Here is a 21,145-nt window from a genome sequence, read left to right as displayed (position 1 = left end):
CAGTTTCAACCATATAATTTTGCCATTCAATTAGAAATCCCTGATCCTCCTCTTTCCATGTTTTCTCTATTGTTTTCAAGGAGCATTCCGCCCTAATGAGAGATAGATCTCCCTTAAGTATTACTTTTTTTCTCCTACCTAAAATACCATTGTTAATGTTGGCCAATGCACTTTCATTGTGCCTGTCGTGTCCAGCCATTGCATCCCTAGGACAACATCTACCTTTCCCAATTCTATTGCTAGGAAGTCAGCCAATGCACTTTCATTCCTTCAGCTTGAGTTCAACTCGTCTACAAACCTCTTTTCCCTTGCAACTCGTGCCATCTCCAATGGTAACACCAAACTGAGTATTTTTCTCCATTGGTAGCTGTTTTTCCTCTACTAGGGCCTGATGAATGAAGTTGTGGGTTGCTCCACTGTCAATCAGCACAATCACTTCCTTCCCCTTCGTACCCTTTTAATTTCATGGTGCCTTTTGTTGATAAGCTGGTAAGCGCATGATACTCCACTTCAGCTTCTTCTATGATGTCTAACTGCTGTAGTTCCACCCTTTCTTCTTCTCTTCCTTCTTCTCTTCCTTCTGAAACTTCTCCTTCCTCTACGCTTTCTTCTTCATTAAGGATAAAGAGCATCAGCTCCCTTTTCTCTTTCACCTTGCAACGGTGTCCATGAGAGTATTTCTCATTGCACCTAAAACATAGTCCCTTGTCCAAGCGTACTCTAAATTCCGCATCAGACAATCTTTTAACCGATGGTTCCCCTTTTTGGTAGCTGTCTTTTAGAGGTATAGTGATCTGTTTCATCTGAAATTCATTCTTCCTTAATATCCCTTTGTCATTTCCTGGTTGGGACTTGGTCGTGGATGTTTCTCCCCCTTTTGGTTCTGGGATTCTTGCCAATTTCAGTGCTAGGTTGCGATGATTCACCAGTTGGGCTTCTTTCATGCAGTCTTCCAACGTTTGAGGGTGTCTACTCACCACTTCGGCTTGGAGAGCCGGTTCCAACCCTGTCAGAAATGCGTCCCTGAGGACACTTTCAGCCATATATGGTAGAGGTGCTGAGTAGTTTATGAACTTTTTTACATAGTCATTATATTACCCGTCTTGTTGGATGCGAATAAGCCTTGCTCCCAAGCTTTTCTGTCCAGTATCCCGAAAGAACTTAAACATCCTAACCTTCAGATCCTCCCACGACTCCACCTTCTTTCGGTTGTGACTCCATCGGTACCAGTCTACTTCATCTGGACCGAAACTTACCACTGCTACCTTCTCCTTTTCAGCTTAAGGTAAGTTATCAATCTCAAAGAAATGCTCTGCTCTGCTCTGTATATCCATGACTCTGGATTTTTGCCCAAGAACATCGACATTTTCCAACTTATATTTGCTCCGGTCCACTGGTTGTGTATTCACCTCAGTCAAGACATCCATCTCTTCCATCTTACCTTTTAACTTCATTACCGAGCCATCGGACTTGCCTGACTCTTCCTTCTTCTTATAGCTATGGCTGTCCTTCATTTCTTCCGCCAGCCTTCCATGGTTTTTTTCATTTCTATCATCATCTCTTTTAGGCCCAATATTTCCTTTTCGGTTCCTTCTATCCTCTCTTCCATTTGTCGTTGCGCCATTAAGGGAGTAATCACCCCCAGTTTGCAGTGGCTCTGATACCAAATGTAAGGATTCCTAACCAATATAGACTAATATTTGCTACTTTAATGGCAAAAACAGAGGCATCACTCTGTATTATATATTTATAATGCCAAAATGTCAACAGTCACAAGATAACAAGATAACAACAGCCAAGGAAAACAAGAAAAAACATACCACCCCTCCCTATGAGCTAGGGTCAAGCAACCTTTTCTAATAACAATGATCAAATAAAACCTAGCTACCCCATTCCCCAAAAGATTCTATTTATAGGCACAAAAACATTCCTCTGGTAGGCCCACTCTGCACGTTCCCCTTTCTAATCCTTCTTTTCCACCTGGCTGTTATGTGAGTTTACTTTCCTGCCCTTTCTTTTCTACACGTTAATAATAGGGGGCCTTACAGCTTGTTTCCGTTCAAAAAAAAAAAAAAAAAAAAAAGAAAAAAGAATACCACTTTTGACTTGAAGAACTCCATGCCTAGTAATTATTTTAAAGTTAGCCAACTTTTTCTTCACAGAAGTCAGTCCTATCTCATCATTGCTGTAAGAATGATATTATCAACGTAAACTATCACAATCATAACCTTGTCATTTCTTATATGTTTATAGAACATAGTATGATCGGCTTGACTTTGATTAACCCATAGCTTGTGACTGCTTTTTCAAAATGTTGAAATTATGCTGTAGGAGACTATTTAAGACCATATAATGAATTCTTTAACTTGAACACTTTGTTAATCCCGAGATCTACCTCAAAACCAGGTGGCAAGTCCATAAATACCTCTTCTTCAAGATCCTCATCGAGAAAGACATTCTTAACATTCACTTGGTAAAGAGCCCAATCAAAATTAACTGCAATATGTAGCAAAATTCTAATGGAATTAATTTTAGCAATTAGAGCAAATGTTTCTTGATAATCAATTCCATAGGTGTGAGTAAACCCCTTATCAACCAATCTGGCTTTGTACCTTTCAATACTACCTTCAACTTTACATTTTATAGTGAACACTCACTTGCATCCAACTGTTTTCTTGTCTTTAGGTAGTTCAACTATATCCCATATGCAATTTTGTCTCAATGCATTCATCTCTTCCGTTACTGCCAATTTTCAATTCAAATCATTTAGGGCCTCTTGTATATTCCGTGGAACAAATAGGTGGGCTATTTTGGATTTGAAGGCTTGATGACTGTCAGACGATATGGGATAAGAAAGATAGTTTGCAATTGGATCTTTGGCACATTGACGGGTACCTTTCCTATTGGCAATTGGAACGTCAAGTTCAAAGACATCATGTAAAGAATTATGAGAAGGAGAACTAGGAAAATCATGAGAAATATTAGGAGAATTATGAGAAAGAGAATGTACGTTACTTGGATTTGCATAATCATTGAACAGATAATTCCAATCCTATGATAGATCAATTGTCTGTTCTCAATTCCTTTGAAGTTTCTTCTAGTATAAACTCGTCGTTCAGGTTTCTGTAGTGTTTCTCCCTTGAAGAAGAACTTTCTATACTTGGCATCAAATGATTAGAACTCATAATTTCAGGACCAATGATGTTTGGAATAGGTGAAGTGTCTTAGAAATTATCTTCAAGTTTACATGTCTTCATCTGAAGAGAATATGGGCTAAAGAAAGGTTGATTGTCTATAAAAGACATGTCCATACTCTTGAAAAACTTTTTGGTCGAAGGGTCAAAACATTTGTAAGCCTTCTTATGGGAGACATAGCCTACAAAAATGTATTTAACGACTTGAGTATCAAGTTTAGTTAGTGTAGGGGTAGGAGTATGAACATAAGCAGTACACCAAATACTTCTATTGGTAAATAAGGAAACAACCTTACAGTAGGAAAAAACTCTTTGAAGCGATTAAGAGAAGTTTTAAATGCAAACCTTGGTTGGCATTCAATTTATGAGATACGTAGCGGTAAGGGCTGCATCACTCCACAAATATTTTGGTACATGCTTAGAAAACATAAGGGCACGGGCAACTTCAAGTAAGTGTATTTTTTTTGCTTGACAATGCCATTTTGCAGAGGAGTATCTTGACATGTAGATTGATGAAAAATATTCTTATCTTGCAGGAAAAAAAAAAAAGATTAATTGTTCGCTAAAATATTTAGTACCACTATATAAGTGGAGAACGTGGATTTTCATTTGAAACTGGGTCTCAATCATATTGTAAAACCAAATAAAAACCTCTTTTACCTCTGATTTTTTTGTTAAAAGATAAAGCCAAGTTAAACGAGTGTGATCATCGATAAAGATAACAATTCAACTCTTACCATTATGAGTCAAAATTTTAGATAGACCGCACATATCGGTATGAATTAAGTAAAAAGGTGAGGAAGCCTTGTAAGTTGGAAAAATATCTAGATCGATGATGTTTAGCAAAAATACAACTTTCACATTGAAAAATTGAACAATCAAGATCTTTAAATAAACTTGGAAACAAATACTTCAAGTAAAAGAAATCTGGGTGCCCTAATCTACGATGCCAAGCATCATAGTTTCTTTAGCAGAAGAAAAACAGACACTATTCAAGCCCCGACCTATTTATAACCAATTGAAACTTCATTAGTGTAATAGAGACCACCGATCTTCTTAGCACGTCCAATCGTCTCCCTTGAGTCTTGATCCTGTAAAATACAATGAGATTCACAAAGGACAGCACGACAATTAGCATCTTTAGAGATTTTACTAACAAATAACAAATTCCAGGCTAATTTTGGAACATGAAGGACATAATGTAGCGTGATTTTGTTGTCAAAGGAATAGTTGCTTTTCCTACAATAGAGGTGAAACTACTATCAACAATGCAAATTTTTTCATTGCAATGTATAGGAAAGTATGATTTGTAAGGCAAGAGAGATTTGTCATATGGTCTGATGCTTCGGAATCTATAGTCCACGAAGAGGAGGTAGAGAGGGCTCGAGAACAATTACCTAATTGTGCTAAGGAAACACTAGAATTACCAGATGATGAATTAGTTTCTAACAGCTTAATGATCTGATCAATTTGCTCTTTATTAAAAGGGGTGGAGTCCACAATAGTAGCATTATAGGCATGTTGATGAGAATCCCTCTCTCTTTCCTTAGAAATTTTCCAATGGTTTTTCATGAAAGTTTCCAACTAGTATCACACGTATGTCGAGGTTTATTGCAATAATTGCACTTGCCACGAGGTTTTTCATGTGTCTTGTTGGATTGGTCAGATGCCTTCAAAGCAGTATTTTTAGTCACCAATGCCGAACTCTCAACTTAATCAACAAGTTTTTTGCCAATCATAACATTCCTGTGACTTTCTTTCTGCAAACTTCAGAAGAACATCATTAACCTCATCAAACTCAACATTGAGGCCAACAAGGAATTTGTAAATACGACCATCTTCTATAGCTTTCCTATAATGCTTTTGGTCTTCTATAGACTTCCACTCATATGTATCAAAGAGATTAAGGTCTTGCGAAATTCTTTTTAGGGAGTGACGAAATTGTGTAATGCCTTCTCGTCGTATATCACCTAGTTTAAGATTCAACTCAAATACTTGTAACTGGTTGCACAAACCAAAATACGTCTGAGTAACACTATCCCATAATTCCTTGGTTGTAGTTACAACTAATGTAACATGGAATTTACCAAGTAGGTCATAACCATGAAGTTTTTAGCGTCCCACCCAGCAAATGAAGGATCAGCTGGGCAAGGGGCAGTTTTTTCTCCAGTAATGTAACCAATCTTTCCTTGTCCACAAATATACATCCCAACATTGGAACCAATGAAGAAAGTTATCGCCATTAAGCCGAATGGTTGTGATTTGGACGGTGGGATTGTTGGCTAGGATGCAGTTGTTTAAGATTTTAGTAGTAGTGGGCTTTAATGTCTGCCATATTGCCAAAGAAATATAGACCCAAGAGGAAAAAACAAACAATTTTGGAGAGAAAAAAACCAGAAAAAAAGAAGAGAAATTCGGCAGCAAAACGCGGCTGGACACAATGACGGTGACTAAGACTTGACCAACCGACAGAAAGAAACAAAAACCTAGGACCCGTGAAAAAAGGAGCAAAAATGGCTAAACTCAAGCGGCAGAGGAGACTGGCAATTTCGATGGCAAATTCCAGGTGAAGATGTGGCAGCTGATGAGCTTTGAAGGACCAGCTACGATTGAGGTCAACAACGGCGACGACTGCGACACAAACTAGGGCTTTTTCTTTTGTTTTAAGAAAATTAGGGTATTTGAGGTTTCAATTTTATTTCTTCTCTGAACCATGTGAAAGATGTATTTTCTCTTATTTCACTTAAAGAGAAGAGTTTTCTTAAATAGAAGAAGTACTCGATACAAGTAGGAAATTACAAGATAAGGAAAAAATAAATACACAAATATATCTTTAAATACAATGACTATTGACAATAAAGAAAATAATCAACAAAGGAAATAATCATCAACATGCTATTTGGAAACATAGGATTAATAATGACTTTTGATCGAACCATCCTGGGTTGGTCTAATGGTAAAAAAAGAGATAGTCTTAATAACTAATTAAGAGGCAATGGGTTCAATTCATGGTGGCTACCTACCTAAGAATAAATTTTTACGAGTTTCTTTAACACTTAAATGTTGTAGGGTCAGATGAATTGTCCTGTTAGATTAGTCGAGTTGTGCGTAAGCTAGCTTAGACACTCACAAATATAAAGAAGATGGTAATGTCTTCTTTTGAAAAAATTTCTTCCAGAACAATGGCGATCTCCTTCCACTCATTAAACACGAATAATCCTGAAATAATCCAAAGATTGCTAGCATCCTCCCTAAACACTTCATTTTTCTTTTAAACCCAACGTGAAAACTTGCTTTGTTTTTCCCTCGCAGTTTTGTTTTTCCTCTAAGCTCTAAATTGGCTGAGAAGGAGCAAAAGTTTACCTTTTGTGTTTTTCAGATAATCTATGTAGGTGGTGATCAGATTCTTGGAGGTGGTATACAGAAGATAAACTATCGTTGGTTGTAGGCTAAGAAGCACTGACACTCCTAAGATGGTGAAGTATTGGTGTCGGACACGTTTCCGACACCGACACACCCCGACACGTCTCTAACACGCCAGCCAGCATGTCGATATTTTTTTTCCTGGACAAGGCTGGAGAAAAAAACCCACAGAAACGGCCCATTATCTGGCCCAATGGCAATAATTATTAGTTTTTTTTTTAATTATTAAGTCTCTTCATGCTCTCTTCTCGGATTCTCCCCACAAGGCCACCAACCCTCCCTGCGCTTGTTAACTCATCACTCTCCTTTCTCTAGACCTTGAAAAAAAAGAAATAAAAAAAGAAACTCATTTTCACTGTTTAAGTAAAACCCACTTTTCCCTACTTCTCTGACCACTAAAGACACCATTTTTGCATCAGAGAACAGCCTAGTTAAGAGTCCCACATCCTTCCTTGTTATGTAATATGTTTAAATGGATGACATGTATTTAATTTTCTTACTTAAAAATTGACTTGTCTTCCACGATTTGTGTCCTACTTTTTTGAAAAATGGTGTGTCGCCATGTCTCGTGTTAGTATTTGTGCTTCTTAAGTTGCAGGAGAATTGTTTGTGAGAACTGTGAAAGTGGTTGATTTATAGTTCCTCGTGTTGAGTGATTTAATATTAAATTTACCTTTACTCACTAACGTAAACTTTTGGATTAATCAGTGATATAAGATGGTATTGGAGCAGGTGGTTCAGGAAGGTCTTGTGTTTAAACACGTTCAAACCCTTGCATTGTTCTTTCCTCCTCAATTAAAGTTGATTTTCACCATTCACTTGTGGCACATTCTTCGTATCTCTGGCCCACAAGTGATGTGGAGTATTAAGTGAGAATATTAAATTTATCTTCACCTACTAGTTTAAGCTTTTAGGTCAATCGATGATTGAAAGCCTCTTTTGTCCAGAAAGTCTAAGCATTCCTAGTATTGAGTGGCATTCCATTTTAGGAATGCTAGCTCTGTTGCACGGCTCCCAACGGAATGCAAATATAATATCATCCTCCTGAGGCTAAGCAATACATCTTAAAATCCATCCAGGGTCTGAACTTAGAAAGTTAGAGACCACCCTCCTTCAATTCTTCAAATCCTCCTCCCGTGAGGCAGAAAATGGTTGTGTTTTCAGCATACTATATGGGAGAAATAAGTCAACTAAAAGACCATTCATGGCCCCACCAATAAATTAACTGCAAATCACCGTCTAGTGTTGGCCACAAATTATTTATGTCCAGTCACGAAAGCACCTTCAAGAATGTCTACACATTTTGCCACATATTAATTGAATAAAAAGTGAAGGTTATTAGTCTCATCACTTGTGAAGTTTAGCGTCCAATTTGGTAAAATTGAAGTTTAAGCTTAAATATAGCATACTCAACTTATATAAGGATAAAAACAAATACTTCCATTTATTTTATTCTTAAGGTTTGTTATAATATTGTTAGTGATATATAATTAAATTTGCCTTCAACCACTAGCTTAAGCTTTTGGGTAAATTTGAAGTTCAATATGGTATTAGAGCAGGTAGTTTAGGGAGGTCTTGTGTTCAAGCACCTGCATTGTTGTTTCTTTCCAATTAAAACTGATTTTCACTCGTTGGGCCTTTCAAATATTTCAAGCCCACAAGTGAAGAGTGTTAGTGATATATAATTAAATCTGTCTTCAACCACTAGCTTATTTTATCTGTAAGGTAAATACTAATATGAAGGTGATTTGTTTTGCAGCATTGGCCTGGCATCCTTTCCATGAAGAGTATTTTGTTAGCGGGAGTTTTGATGGCTCTATCTTTCATTGGCTTGTTGGGTATGTTTGTGTTTTGGTTGAATATTCAATTTCTTGTATTGTATATAATCTATATATTTTATGGTTGGGAATAATTCTTTTTGGGCTTTGAAGGAAGAGGGATGGGTATTTGAATAAAGTCTATTATGGGACAAAGCGTTATAATGAAGGGTGCCCTTTTCCTCTTTCCTTTTTCCTGGTTGTTCATGTTCTTAGCTGACTACAGAATGGTGATAATAGTGTTGTTGACGGTTTTCAGATTTCACATGGGTAGCATAATAATTCATCTTTCTCATGTAATGTTTACTGAGGATACAACTATGACTTTGATAGGGTTCCTTATTTCTTTTGAACATGCATCTTAAAGATAGTCACATTGTCGGATCAGTTCTTAAGATAATGTTACACTTCTTGTGATTTAATCTTGATTGGTGTTTTAATTCAATTCATGACTACAATGATTGATGGAAGGTCATCAATCTCATTTCATTAGATGATTCTCTTATTCACAGACATGAAACTCCTCAGATTGAAATTACCAACGCACATGACAATAGCGTGTGGGACCTTGCTTGGCATCCCATTGGTTATCTTCTCTGCAGGTATGGATAATTTTGTATTTTGTGCTCTGTACCTGTGCCTCTCTACTTGTATTAATTTTGCTGGAATGTTTTAAAAGTTTTGCATCCTATTATTGTATATTGGAAAAGAGGTCTCCAACCTTTCTTAGCCCTTCCTTATAGAATAGAATTTTTTTTCTCATCTTGCAAGTCGAGCAGTTTGTTATTCATTTCAATTTCTCAAACAACCCTACAATGTAACTCACTACGAAAGGTGGGCTTTCTTAATTAATTTTTCTCCAAGTGCGGGACTTATTTCCAATGTTAATTAATTTTTTCACATAGAATGTTTTATTATCGTCCCATTATCCAACTTTTCAGTATGGCTCCTTTTGTGAGTTTTTTTCCTAAATTTTTTAAAAATATTTTAATGTCATTCTTTTCTCTATGAAAGTTTGTTATTCATTAAAAAGAAAAAGGAAAAAAATCAGGCTAGGTTGTATTTATAGAAATCTCAGAAACTTGTGTGAACATTCCATTCTTTTTAGTATTGAGAGGTACAATACAAATTAAGGGAGAGCGCAAGGAAGCCTGGGTAAGCTGTAAGCGTGCATGTTCTATTTCTATAAAGATTGATAAGCTATGAAATATGACCTCTAGAGGGATGATGACGAAGGCTCTCCACCATAGAATTACATTCTCTTGGCCAAGCATGCTAAAGTCGAATGTCTGAAAAATTAACTCCAAACTGAGCAAGTGTAATCAATTAATCACAACTCTAGAGGAGATGATCAAATTCTTCAGCTACACCTCTAGAGGGGATACAACACTGTCAGTCTACATCAAGTTGGACGAGTTTCTCATAACTCTATTTAGGGTATGAACTCTTCCATGAAAGACACGACATACAAAGAATTTGATCTTCTTGGGAATTTTAATCTTCCACAACGAGGAGAGATATGGGAAGGAGGGACTTACTGGATAACAAAATGAACTCCCAAATGTGGGATGGACAGAAGCCACAATGGCTTTTTGCAGAGGATAATGAGCTCCCAGGATCATGGAATAAATCTTTAATGGTTTTTTGAATCGTATTATACTCAAAGCCTGATAACTGATTGGCTTATGGCTTATTTAAATAGTCAATGAGTACAAAGTATTCAAAGGCAAACATGGAAGACGACTGTTACCATGATGAATAACTACAAAACCATTAAGTAGACAATGAACTCATTATACCAGCATAGCGTCCAAAATTTGTTTGTTTTTCTGGTACATTATTCTGTTCTGAGGTATGTCAATTAATGCCTTTTTATTGGCTACTTTTGAGTAGTGGGGTATCTATATGTGTGTTTTTGCTTGTAAGGTTTTGTGATTTTTTAACGTTTATTTATTGCTAATGCTTGCTATATTCTAAATTCTAACAGTATGGATTGTTTTGGAACCACTGGTTACACTAGGTTCTGATAAACGATTTTTCTTTTTGCAGTGGTAGCAATGATCACACAACCAAATTTTGGTGTAGAAATAGGCCAGGAGACACTGCTCGTGATAAGTTTAGCACGGGTAAGCTCTGCGTGTGAAACAGCATGGTGCGATTGTTGATTAGTATATACTGTGTATGGTGGATAAATAATCTAGCATTTGCATGATTCTCATTAATGAGAGAGAATTGATTGCACTCGGAAATGTCATCTGTTTTGACTTGGCATGTATTTTATTAGGTTACAGTGAGCAAAATCCAGCTGGTTCTGCTCGTGTGACTGGTAACTTTGTGGTACCTGATGGACCTACTACTCCCGGACAATTTCCACCAGGGCTGGCGCGGAATGAGGGAACCATTCCTGGCATTGGAGTTGCAATGCCTTTATCTGATACTGCCGCAATGGGAGAACATAAGCAGCCACATCAAATTTCATTGCCAGTGGGGGCTCCTCCCCTCCCACCTGGTCCCCACCCTTCTCTTCTTGCTGCCAATCAGCAGCATTCTTTTCAACAGAGTCCTCAGCAGTTCATGCAACAACAGCAGCAACAGCAGCAGCAGCAATCACAACACCACCAGACCCAGCAAATGGCTCCAGTGCCCATGCAACCTCAAAATTTGCCTCAGTTACAGCCTCCATCGCATTTCCCTTTGCTTCCACACCCAAATTTACCTCGACCACCCCAAATGCCAGCACTGAATATGCCTTCACAACCTGGATCCTTGCCTTCATCAGGACCTGCCTCGGTGCCCCTGCCTATGCCTGGTCCAATGGTATGAACATTTGGTACTTTGTCTTTCTATTTAATTTTTTGTTTTCCTATTATTGGAGTTTCTAAATCAAATGAGATTAGTTTAATTATATTATTTGACATCTCTTAACTGTTCATCTTAAAATTATAAATAATTTCTCTTGCGATGAGTTTTACAATCAAAGTTTTTAAATCCATCATACATCTCTATTTTTCTCTTCTTTTGTTGGCTCATGGTTTCTGTTGTATCTTTCTAGATGGGTTTCCCCCTTAGTTCTTGTATTCCTCTCTTGTATTTTCAATTTTGCATTCTTTCTTGGATGTTTCGAAATTGTTTCTTATGAAAAAAAATTGTTTGTTTTTTCTTAAACCATAATCAGAATAAATTGAAGAGGCATAGGCAAACAGGTAAAGCTACTCCAAAATTTCTAAATTTTGTACTAAAGTGTAAAATAGAACGTCAAACTTGCTGCAAACAGTTCTCCCTGCATTTCAATCATATTATCTAAAGAAACTTTGAGATTGCATTACAAGATACACTAGGACCATAACCCTTGTTAAAAGATTGAAAAAAATATCTACATTGATTTGCAAGCATGAACTTTGGTTGATTGAAAAAGGAATATATTGTTTTGCCAAACGTGCCAATTAACTAGACCTATGCTCAGAGTTGCTTCCTGCCGTAAGTAAACTCGAATCCACAAAATCAATCAGACATGGAAATTGTCTTTGAGAAGATGTATGGAATCTTTGGGTGGAATAACACTTTTTCAATTCCTTCTTCGCCTATGCCTACTCCCCTTTCTTTTGAACGCCTGATGAATTTTACCATATGCTTATAGGGAATGCAAGGATCTATGAATCAAATGGTTCCTCCCATGCAACAAAACCATTATATGGGCATGAATCCAATGCACTCTGGACCTATGCCTACCAGTGGTGCTCCACCTTCTGTCCAAGGTTTTCAGAATAATTTACCAAATATGCAGGGCCCATCAAATGCTTCTGGAGCGCCAATGTATCCACAGGGTGGTGGATTCAATCGGGGACAGGCTGGGCAAATGCCAATGACGCCAGGGTTCAATCCGTACCAGGTAAGATTACAACAGTTTTGTCGTTATCTCTAGCATCATCTTCTGACTATCAGTTTTTCCATTATAGAGAAACTCAAATATGATTTATCATTGAACCTTGAGGCTGTTAAATCACATTTGCATTATTGTCCACGCCACAATCAAATTCTAGGCTGTATTGGTACGCTTCCCCCTGATGGGGGTTCAAATGGGATATTCCTATTCTACAATTGTTAACAAAGCTAGTAGTGAATACAAGTTTCAACCATGTAGAATAGGATTAATTGAAAGGTTAATATATACAGAGATGGTGGGCGGATGAGTTTTGTTTGCTCTTTTCCTAATAATCTTGATATTACTGGCTTTCCTAGCAAGAAGCTGAACCGGATCAAGTTTGATAGTGCACAAATATTTCAATGCTTAAATGTATGTTCATATGCATCAATGTTCTTAGAACTTTGCTTATTAAGCCACCAGATTTCTTGAATGCTTTGCTTTCTGTATCCCAGTTTGGCGGTCAACCTGGGATGCCTCCACCGCAACCACCAGGCCCTCCGCCTCACACCCAGACGCCTCAGTAATCCATCAACCATCATTGTACACTGTAGAGAAGGCATCTTCCTTTTCCTATGCTGTATTCCTTTCCAAACTTCTGTAGAGGTTGCTGTGAAGATGTGTTTTAGAGGTCTTAGAGTATTTGCTGTTGACACATAGAGAAACATGAGCTTCTCCCTCTTCCCCTCCCTCCTTTAGATTTTAGATTTCACTTTTATTCTTTTTACTTTAGTTGATGTAACATCTTAATGATTGATTTTTGTGACAAAATCGTAAAACCAATCAACTGACGACATTATTGTGTATTTTTTGGTTTGTACTTTATTTGAAAGCTTAATGGTTGCATATTTAGATGAATAAACCTGTTTATGCCTTACTGAGCTAGCAGATCAATTTCAGCTACCATCATCAAGAGATTACAGGGAAGTGGTTTCCTCCTCCCTTTTAAATATTCAAAATTATGAGTTTATTACATAAAAAATTGATTAAAAAACAAGAAAAAATTTTAAGTATAGAAAAAGTACCGAAGTACTACACTATTTTCAGAAAGAAAAAAAATACAGTAGACATCGATAGACTTCTACCTTTATTAATGGTAGTTTCGTATTCGATTCTATAACTGATAGTATTGATGATAAACTTGTGTCAGTTTTTATAACTTTGATGTAGATAGACTTGTATTAGTATTTATGTAAACTAAAGTAGAAAATTTTGTTACCAACTTAGTAAATAGTTTGGTCAAATTTTCAATATTTAAAAGATCAAAATATTAAAAAAATATTTTAATATTTTGGGCTACGAGTAAGTAAGATTAAATTAAATTATCAAATTTTGAAGATTGATTTTAAAAAGTTAGCAAAAACATTTCAAAATTAGTTAAATAGCAAAACAAATTTTGATATTACTAACTTGGTAGTGACCAAAATATAACTATAAAAATTTGAAACTCATTAATACGAAAATTTCAAAATCATGATATTTACTAGGATTTAGTTGAATCAAAAGAGATTTCTTTATCTTTCTCTTTTCACGAATTTACAAAATCAAATAAAGCTGCAGAAAATACATTATGCCTTATATAAACTTACCCTCGAGGGAAAAAAGTAAAAAAACATGCATAATACGCTACCTCTTGCTAATATATCTTTAAACATGAAGTACACCATATTATTCTGTAGCGAATTTGCACAGATTGAAACAATTTAATATGCAAACTTAGTTTGCATAGATTGAAATAATTTAATATGTAAACTTAGTTTAACTAGGAACATAGGACGAGAGGTCTCAAGTTTAAATCAAAAGATTTTTGAAAAAAGAAAAAATTCTTTTATGAAAATTTTCTTGTGTTATACTATGCTTTTACATGTATTTAAAACAACTAAGTATTAGTCATCCTAAGCCAACAAATACAATTGCACTAAAATGCAAATATACTACATTCCAATAAATCAAACAACAAATTTAAACATGATCAACTATAGATATACCTACTCAGAGAAAAAAAACTTATATCTTGTATTTGCACCAAACACAATATTTGTATGCATTGCAAAAGCAATTAAAACATTCTCTTCTAAAATCACCCAACACAATTAGATTTCTAAGTAAGCAATCCAAATGGAGAAAGAAAAGACATCTCTCAAATTGGGAGGCAAAGAATCAAAATCGAAGTCTGGTAGATTCTTAAGGGTAAAAATTGGGCCAGACATGGAAGCAATACAATCGGTTCAAGAAGCTTCCATATAATTGCTTCCATGCTCGAGTCATGGAAGTAATAAACATAGTCTAGAAGCTTCTATCTAATTGCTTCCACGCTTGAGTCATCAGACTCCATATCCCAAACTCTATGGCTTCCGATCATAATGATTGTACTAATGAGGTCCAGTCCCATTCCACTTGCTCTATTCGAAACTAGCACTAATGTAAAATTGGACTTTAATGACGGTTGGCAACCATTATCTTTGATAGTGTTATAAAAGCCCTTTAATGTCGGTTTAAAACCGACACTAAAGAAACTTTTAATGTCTGAAACTGACATTACAGGCCCTTAATGTAGGTTTTGAATCGACATATTGCCAACTTGCACCAACGTGGTTTAAGATAAACTCTTGAATCATCACTTGGATTTAGCAGCTTCATTATTTCCTTCTATGGTTGCCATTAAAGTTGAAGAATGGGAGATGCATCATGCATGCAAAACTTATGGAGAAAAGGTTACCCAAAAGTAATTTTTTTAACTGATAAAATGACGACGACGAACTATCCTGTTACAACTGAACTCTATCATTTTTTGTTTTACAGTATTATGGCTTTGATGGTAATTGTAGAGAATTTCTCGATGTTGACATAAATTAAATTTTCAACAGTTTATCTTTTTGTAATTTTGTTTTCTCCAAAAAATCTGTTACTTCCTAATGTTCGGTTGATCATCTCTTTTTTCGTTGCCTCTGAGGTCACTTGGATTTATTTACCTTCAATGTTTCAACCATTAACCATTACACATCACACATCCCACAACTAACATCTTTAATTAATTTGAACATGAATTTTAATTAATTAGTTTTAATGCTAATTTAGTGTAATGAGAAGGATTAAAATCCACAGTTTAAGAGGGTTGTTAAATAAATATCTTGATGTCATCTTTGCGTTTGGTGCAAATATAATATCTATTTACATTCAATTGCTCGTATTATAATAGCTTAACCTTAAAGTTGATGGCTTACAACATGAGGCCAAATGTGAAAAATGAAAAATAGAATCCTAAGTTGTCATGGGGAAAAGAACACAATTTTTTAACTGCGTACAATAGTTGTAATTCGGTAAAAGGTTATTTGAGGGATAAGGTCAACTAGAATTCTTCAATTTTCAGAGGATGCAACTCATATTGAAAAACTTTTGTCAGTCGCTTTTCTATGTTTAGAATTGATCAACAACCGTGAACACAAATATAGATAGGAAAGAACTCTCACATTATCACTATATGTATTCTATATAAATAAACACATAGATTCAGGAAACAAATAAACCAAAGACGTAAGTTGTGGGATCAAAGATGTTTAAGCTTCAATGGCTTGTTGCAACTCTAGCTTGCTTGACTTTTTGCATAGGAGACAATGTTTCATATGATTTAAATGCGATAATTATCAACGGAGAACGACGTATTATCTTCTCAGGCTCAATTCATTATCCACGCAGTACTGAAGCAATGTGGTCCGATCTTATTTAGAAAGCTAAAGATGGTGGACTTGATGCAATTGAAACATACATTTTTTGGGATCGTCACGAGCCACAACGACGAAAATATGATTTCTCTGGACGTTTAGATTTTATTAAATTCTTCCGGCTCATCTAAGATGCTGGACTTTATGTTGTCATGAGGATTGGTCCTTACCTGTGTGCCGAGTGGAACTACGGAGGCTTTCCAGTGTGATTGCACAATATGTCAGGAATCCAACTCCGAACTAACAATCAAGTCTACAAGAATTAGGAAGTTGAGACCAGACAAATCGGAAGTTCTAGCCGTCTGAATAGGAATAAGTACTACTCGAAAAGGCTATCAGATCAGATTCCGGTATTTCATTCAAGTTAGGAGGTGAGGGGTTCAGAGTCGATTCGAGTTTAGTGAAGGGCGAATTTTGAATATGCTCGGTTTTCTCAAATTCTTTGAGCCTGAATTCTTATGATAAGAAAAGACGGAATCGTAAACTGATCATTCAAGGATAAGTTCAGAATTACTAGATTCATTTCACATAAATTCAAACCAGAATGAAAGGATGAAAGATCTCATCCGAGAATTCATTGAATTGACTTTCCATTCCTTTCCTCTGAACTTAGTTAGTTTGGAATGCTTCTTTTCGACTTTTGACCTCTAGGCTTTCTCTTTCGTACTTATTTGACCTTTAAGTAGGGATGGAGAATGGGGAATCTTTAAGAATTCACGATATTCTCGTTCATTTCATGAACAATCTAAGCTTTGCTACTTTCTCAACCACGAACTTTCACGACAAAGATGGTGAATATGTGTGTAAACAAGCCAATCTCTTTGTTTCACAAGGAGGGCCAATAATATTAGCTCAAATTGAGAATGAGTACGGAAATGTGATGACACTAGCTTATGGAGATGCAGGAAAAGAATATATCAATTGGTGTGCTCATATGGCCGAATCTCTTAATATTGGTGTTCCGTGGATCATGTGCCAACAAAGTGATGCCCCCACAACCTATCATTAATACATGCAATGGATTCTACTGTGATAACTTTACTCCAAACAATCCTAAGAGCCCAAAAATGTTCACTGAAAATTGGGTGGGATGGTTCAAGAAATGGGGCGACAAAGACCCTTACAGAATTGCAGAAGATGTAGCATTTTCTATGGTGAGATTTTTTCAATCTGGCGGCGTCTTCAACAATTATTACATGTATCATGGAGGCACCAACTTTGGAAGAACATCGGGAGGTTCATTCATCACTACATCTTATGATTACAACGCCCCACTTGATGAATATGGGAACTTGAATCAACCTAAATGGGGGCATCTCAAACAACTCCATGCATCGATCAAGTTAGGAGAGACAATTCTCACTAACGGCACACGCTCAGACCAAAACTTTGGTAGCTCTGTAACTTTAACGAAATTTTTTAACCCAACAACAGGGGAGAGGTTTTGCTTTTTAAGCAACACAGATGGAAAAAATGATGCCACTATAGATCTACACGTAGATAGAAAATATTTTGTACCAGCTTGGTCTGTGAGCATTCTTGATGGTTGCAACAAGGAGGTTTATAACACTGCAAAAGTAAATTCTCAAACATCTATGTTCGTGAAGGAGCAAAACGAGAAGGAAAATGCAAAACTCTCGTGGGCTTGGGCTCCAGAACCTATGAAAGACACACGGCAAGGAAATGGTAAATTTGCGGCAAACCAACTTTTGGAACAAAAAAGGGTCACGATTGATTTCAGCGACTACTTCTGGTACATGACGAGTGTTGACACTAACGAAACATCTTCACTTCAAAACGTGACTCTCCAAGTGAATACAAAGGGTCATGTGCTTCATGCTTTCGTTAATAAAAGATACATTGGGTCGCAGTGGGGGAGTAATGGCCAGAGTTTTGTGTTTGAGAAATTGGTTCTACTAAAATCAGGAACTAACACAATAACTCTTTTGAGTGCCACAGTTGGGTTGAAGAATTACGACGCATTTTATGATATGGTGCCAACGGAAATCGATAGAGGTCCCATCTATCTAATTGGAGATGGGAACGTAAAAATTGATTTGTCATCAAATTTATGGTCTTATAAGGTTGGATTAAATGGAGAAATGAAGCAAATTTACAACCCAATGTTCGCACAAAGAACAAATTGGATTGCACTAAATCAAAAATCTATTGGAAGGCGAATGACATGGTACAAAACTAGCTTTAAGACACCTGCTGGAATTGACCCAGTAGTCTTGGACATGCAAGGAATGGGAAAAGGCTAAGCTTGGGTAAATAGGCAAAGCATAGGCCGATTTTGGCCATCTTTCATTGCTGGTAATGATAGTTGCAGCGCAATATGTGACTACAGAGGTGCATACAACCCTAGCAAATGTGTGGAAAATTGTGGAAACCCTTCTCAAAGATGGTATCATGTTCCAAGATCATTTCTTTCGAGCAATACAAACACATTGATTTTATTTGAAGAAATTTGTGGAAATCCACAACACATGTCAGTTCAAACAATCACAATAGGAACTATATGTGCAAATGCTAATGAAGGAAGCACCTTAGAGTTGTCTTGTCAAGGAGGACATGTCATCTCTGAAATCCAATTTGCTAGCTATGGAAATCTAGAGGGAAAATGTGGTTCGTTTAAGCAAGGTTCATGGGATGTGACAAACAGTGCTCTTTTTGTGGAAAAAGCTTGCATTGGCATGGAAAGTTGTTCAATTGATGTATCTGCAAAGTCATTTGGATTAGGCGATGCTACAAATTTATCTGCAAGATTGGCAGTTCAAGCACTATGTGCACATAATTGATTAGTAATAGTGTAATATATGTGAATAAACATTAACTTTTTAACCAACTATGTATTTTTATTTTTTTCTTTTTTAGAGTATATGGTTTCTTAATCACAAACGTATAAGAACCTATAAACACCTTGCGGTCTATTAATGATAGACCATACTGAAAAATATTGGTCTATCACTGATAGCCTATAAAAGTCTCGATTGGAGTTTGTCACTAAACTTTGCTATATTTGAAGCTTTTTAAAAACGTTGTTATATATTTAATTTTTATTTTTAATTAAACGAAATATAGCCATACATGCCAAACCCCTCCCCCCTCCCGCCTCTCCTCAAAAGGGAAATAGAGGAATAAATTATGAATCTTTGGCTGTAGAGTGAAACCCCAAATCGTGACATCATCTAGCTTACTCTCTCTAACTCTCTCGATGACCGACCATTGAATGCAAACTTATTGCCGCCAGCCACATCGGGGCGCTGCTCTGTTGTCGGTATGGCCAGCCCACCGTCAGTTCTTTTTCTCTCACTCTAGACCTCGCCAGATCCGTACGCCACAATCAGCCACCAATCGCCTCCAGCCGCCGTTTACTTCTACCAGTCACCGATCGGATCACTTTCGGTCGCCTCTTCTCTCCCTTCGGGAGTTTCTTTCTCTCATGTGTGCAGAAGGGAAACCCACGCAGTTGCCACCACAATCTTATGTTGATCTGCATCCAGCTACCGTGACCTACAGTTCGAACATATTCGATTGGAGTAATCCACTCTGTTTCAGTGTTGGAATTGAAAGGTAGGAAACATTTCGAACCTTTTATATATTTAATTTTTATTTTTAATGAAAAGAAATATAGTCATACATGCCGAACCCCTCTCGCCTCCTCCTTCTCCTCCAAAGGGAAATAGAGGAATAAATTATGAATCTTTGGCTGTAAAGTGAAACCCCCAATCGTCACATCATCTAGCTTACTCTCTCTAACTCTTTCGACGGTCAACCATTAAATGCAAAGTTATTACCGCCAACTGTTGAAATTTGTGTCCTAAAACTTGTACTTTGTTATTTGATTCAATAAAATTTATTATTGAATGCTATAATCTTAAAACCAATAAATTTAGGTCCCGAGGCTATTTTATTGAGTTTGTCAAATACATTTGAACTTTATGTTGAGACATAAACATGGATTAAGTTCAAGTTAATAGCCCAAATAGTCTGTAGTGTATGAATAAGGTTGGACACCTTATTCAGGATAAAAACTATGGATGCGACCCGCTTCGTAGTTAGTACAAACGATGTAATTCTGAATTGTTCATGTAGATACATGAGAGTGGGGGCGTTCTATGTAAATGGTTTACATAAGACTGGAACCACGAAATAGTCACTTTTAGTTATAACACCGTAAACTATAAACTGACTATTTCAATTATGATGGCCTAGGTAACTTGATCTTAATCCTGAGCTAACTATGAACTTTTGTTCATTCGGTAGTATCCTTAGATCTGCATAGGTGAAGGCAGCTCAATATCGCTGGCCCAATAACCCTCTCATTTTAGGGGTAAGACCGAGTGGATAGCTAAGGACATAGAGTGCAAGATGGAATTCACTCCTACTCACTTCTGAGATAGTAGATAGATTGTTCCCTTAAGGACTGAATCCAAGTCTTGAACAAGGGGCCCCACCTTCTCATTGGCCCGAGAAGGATTCTGGTTTATAGGTTGGACCTTAAACCAATTGTTCAATAGTGGATCAGTGGGTCTTAAGGAGCAAGATGTAATCTCGGGGGTAAAACGGTATTTTGATCCAGCCAAGATTATGAACAATCTGTGAAGGATCATCTTACTCATCATGGTTATATATATCTATAGTGAGGGGAGTGCAACTAAGAGTCTTTAGTGGAATGACTCTTTAGTCAACGAATGTTGATTAAGCTTGGTCTAAAAGAGTTTAGCCAGATAATCTCGGATCGTTGGAGCCCATGATCTATAGGTCCATTAGGTTCCCCTACTAGCTCATATGGATTCAACTAAGAACAAAATGTGTAAGTAACTCGAATTGTTCGAATTAAGAAAAGAGAGAGAAACCGACAAATATATAAGATATAAGTCGATAGAAATAAACTTTAAGCTTTTTGTTTAAATATGATTTAAATAAATATGAATATAGATTCATATTTAAAGGCTTGAAAAGTTTTCAAACGGTCAAAGTTGTAAAAGTCAACTTGTTGACTTTTAACTTTGAAAAATAAAACTTTGACCGGGTTTATATTCAAATATGATTTGAATTTTA

General features: G+C 36.5%; 1 protein-coding gene and 1 pseudogene across 2 annotated transcripts in view; both read left to right on the top strand.

Moving 5' to 3' along the window:
• The window catches only part of LOC103503533 (flowering time control protein FY), a 30,942-nt gene extending 17,780 nt beyond the window's left edge, over positions 1-13,162 (top strand). For both annotated transcript variants that reach the window (XM_051090329.1, XM_051090330.1), the window contains 6 exons: positions 8,377-8,455; positions 8,947-9,036; positions 10,484-10,560; positions 10,719-11,251; positions 12,072-12,323; positions 12,812-13,162. In XM_051090329.1, the coding sequence (XP_050946286.1) occupies positions 8,377-8,455; positions 8,947-9,036; positions 10,484-10,560; positions 10,719-11,251; positions 12,072-12,323; positions 12,812-12,883 (1,103 nt within the window). In that variant the 3' untranslated portion in view covers positions 12,884-13,162. The remainder of the gene's footprint in view (positions 1-8,376; positions 8,456-8,946; positions 9,037-10,483; positions 10,561-10,718; positions 11,252-12,071; positions 12,324-12,811) is intronic.
• A 2,747-nt stretch (positions 13,163-15,909) lies between these two features.
• Positions 15,910-18,879, top strand: LOC103483021 (beta-galactosidase 7-like; annotated as a pseudogene).
• The last annotated feature ends 2,266 nt before the right edge of the window (positions 18,880-21,145 follow it).

The sequence above is a fragment of the Cucumis melo genome, chromosome 9 (genome assembly GCF_025177605.1).
Source record: "Cucumis melo cultivar AY chromosome 9, USDA_Cmelo_AY_1.0, whole genome shotgun sequence".
Taxonomy (NCBI): domain Eukaryota; kingdom Viridiplantae; phylum Streptophyta; class Magnoliopsida; order Cucurbitales; family Cucurbitaceae; genus Cucumis; species Cucumis melo.
This window is presented reverse-complemented; position numbering and strand designations above follow the sequence as displayed.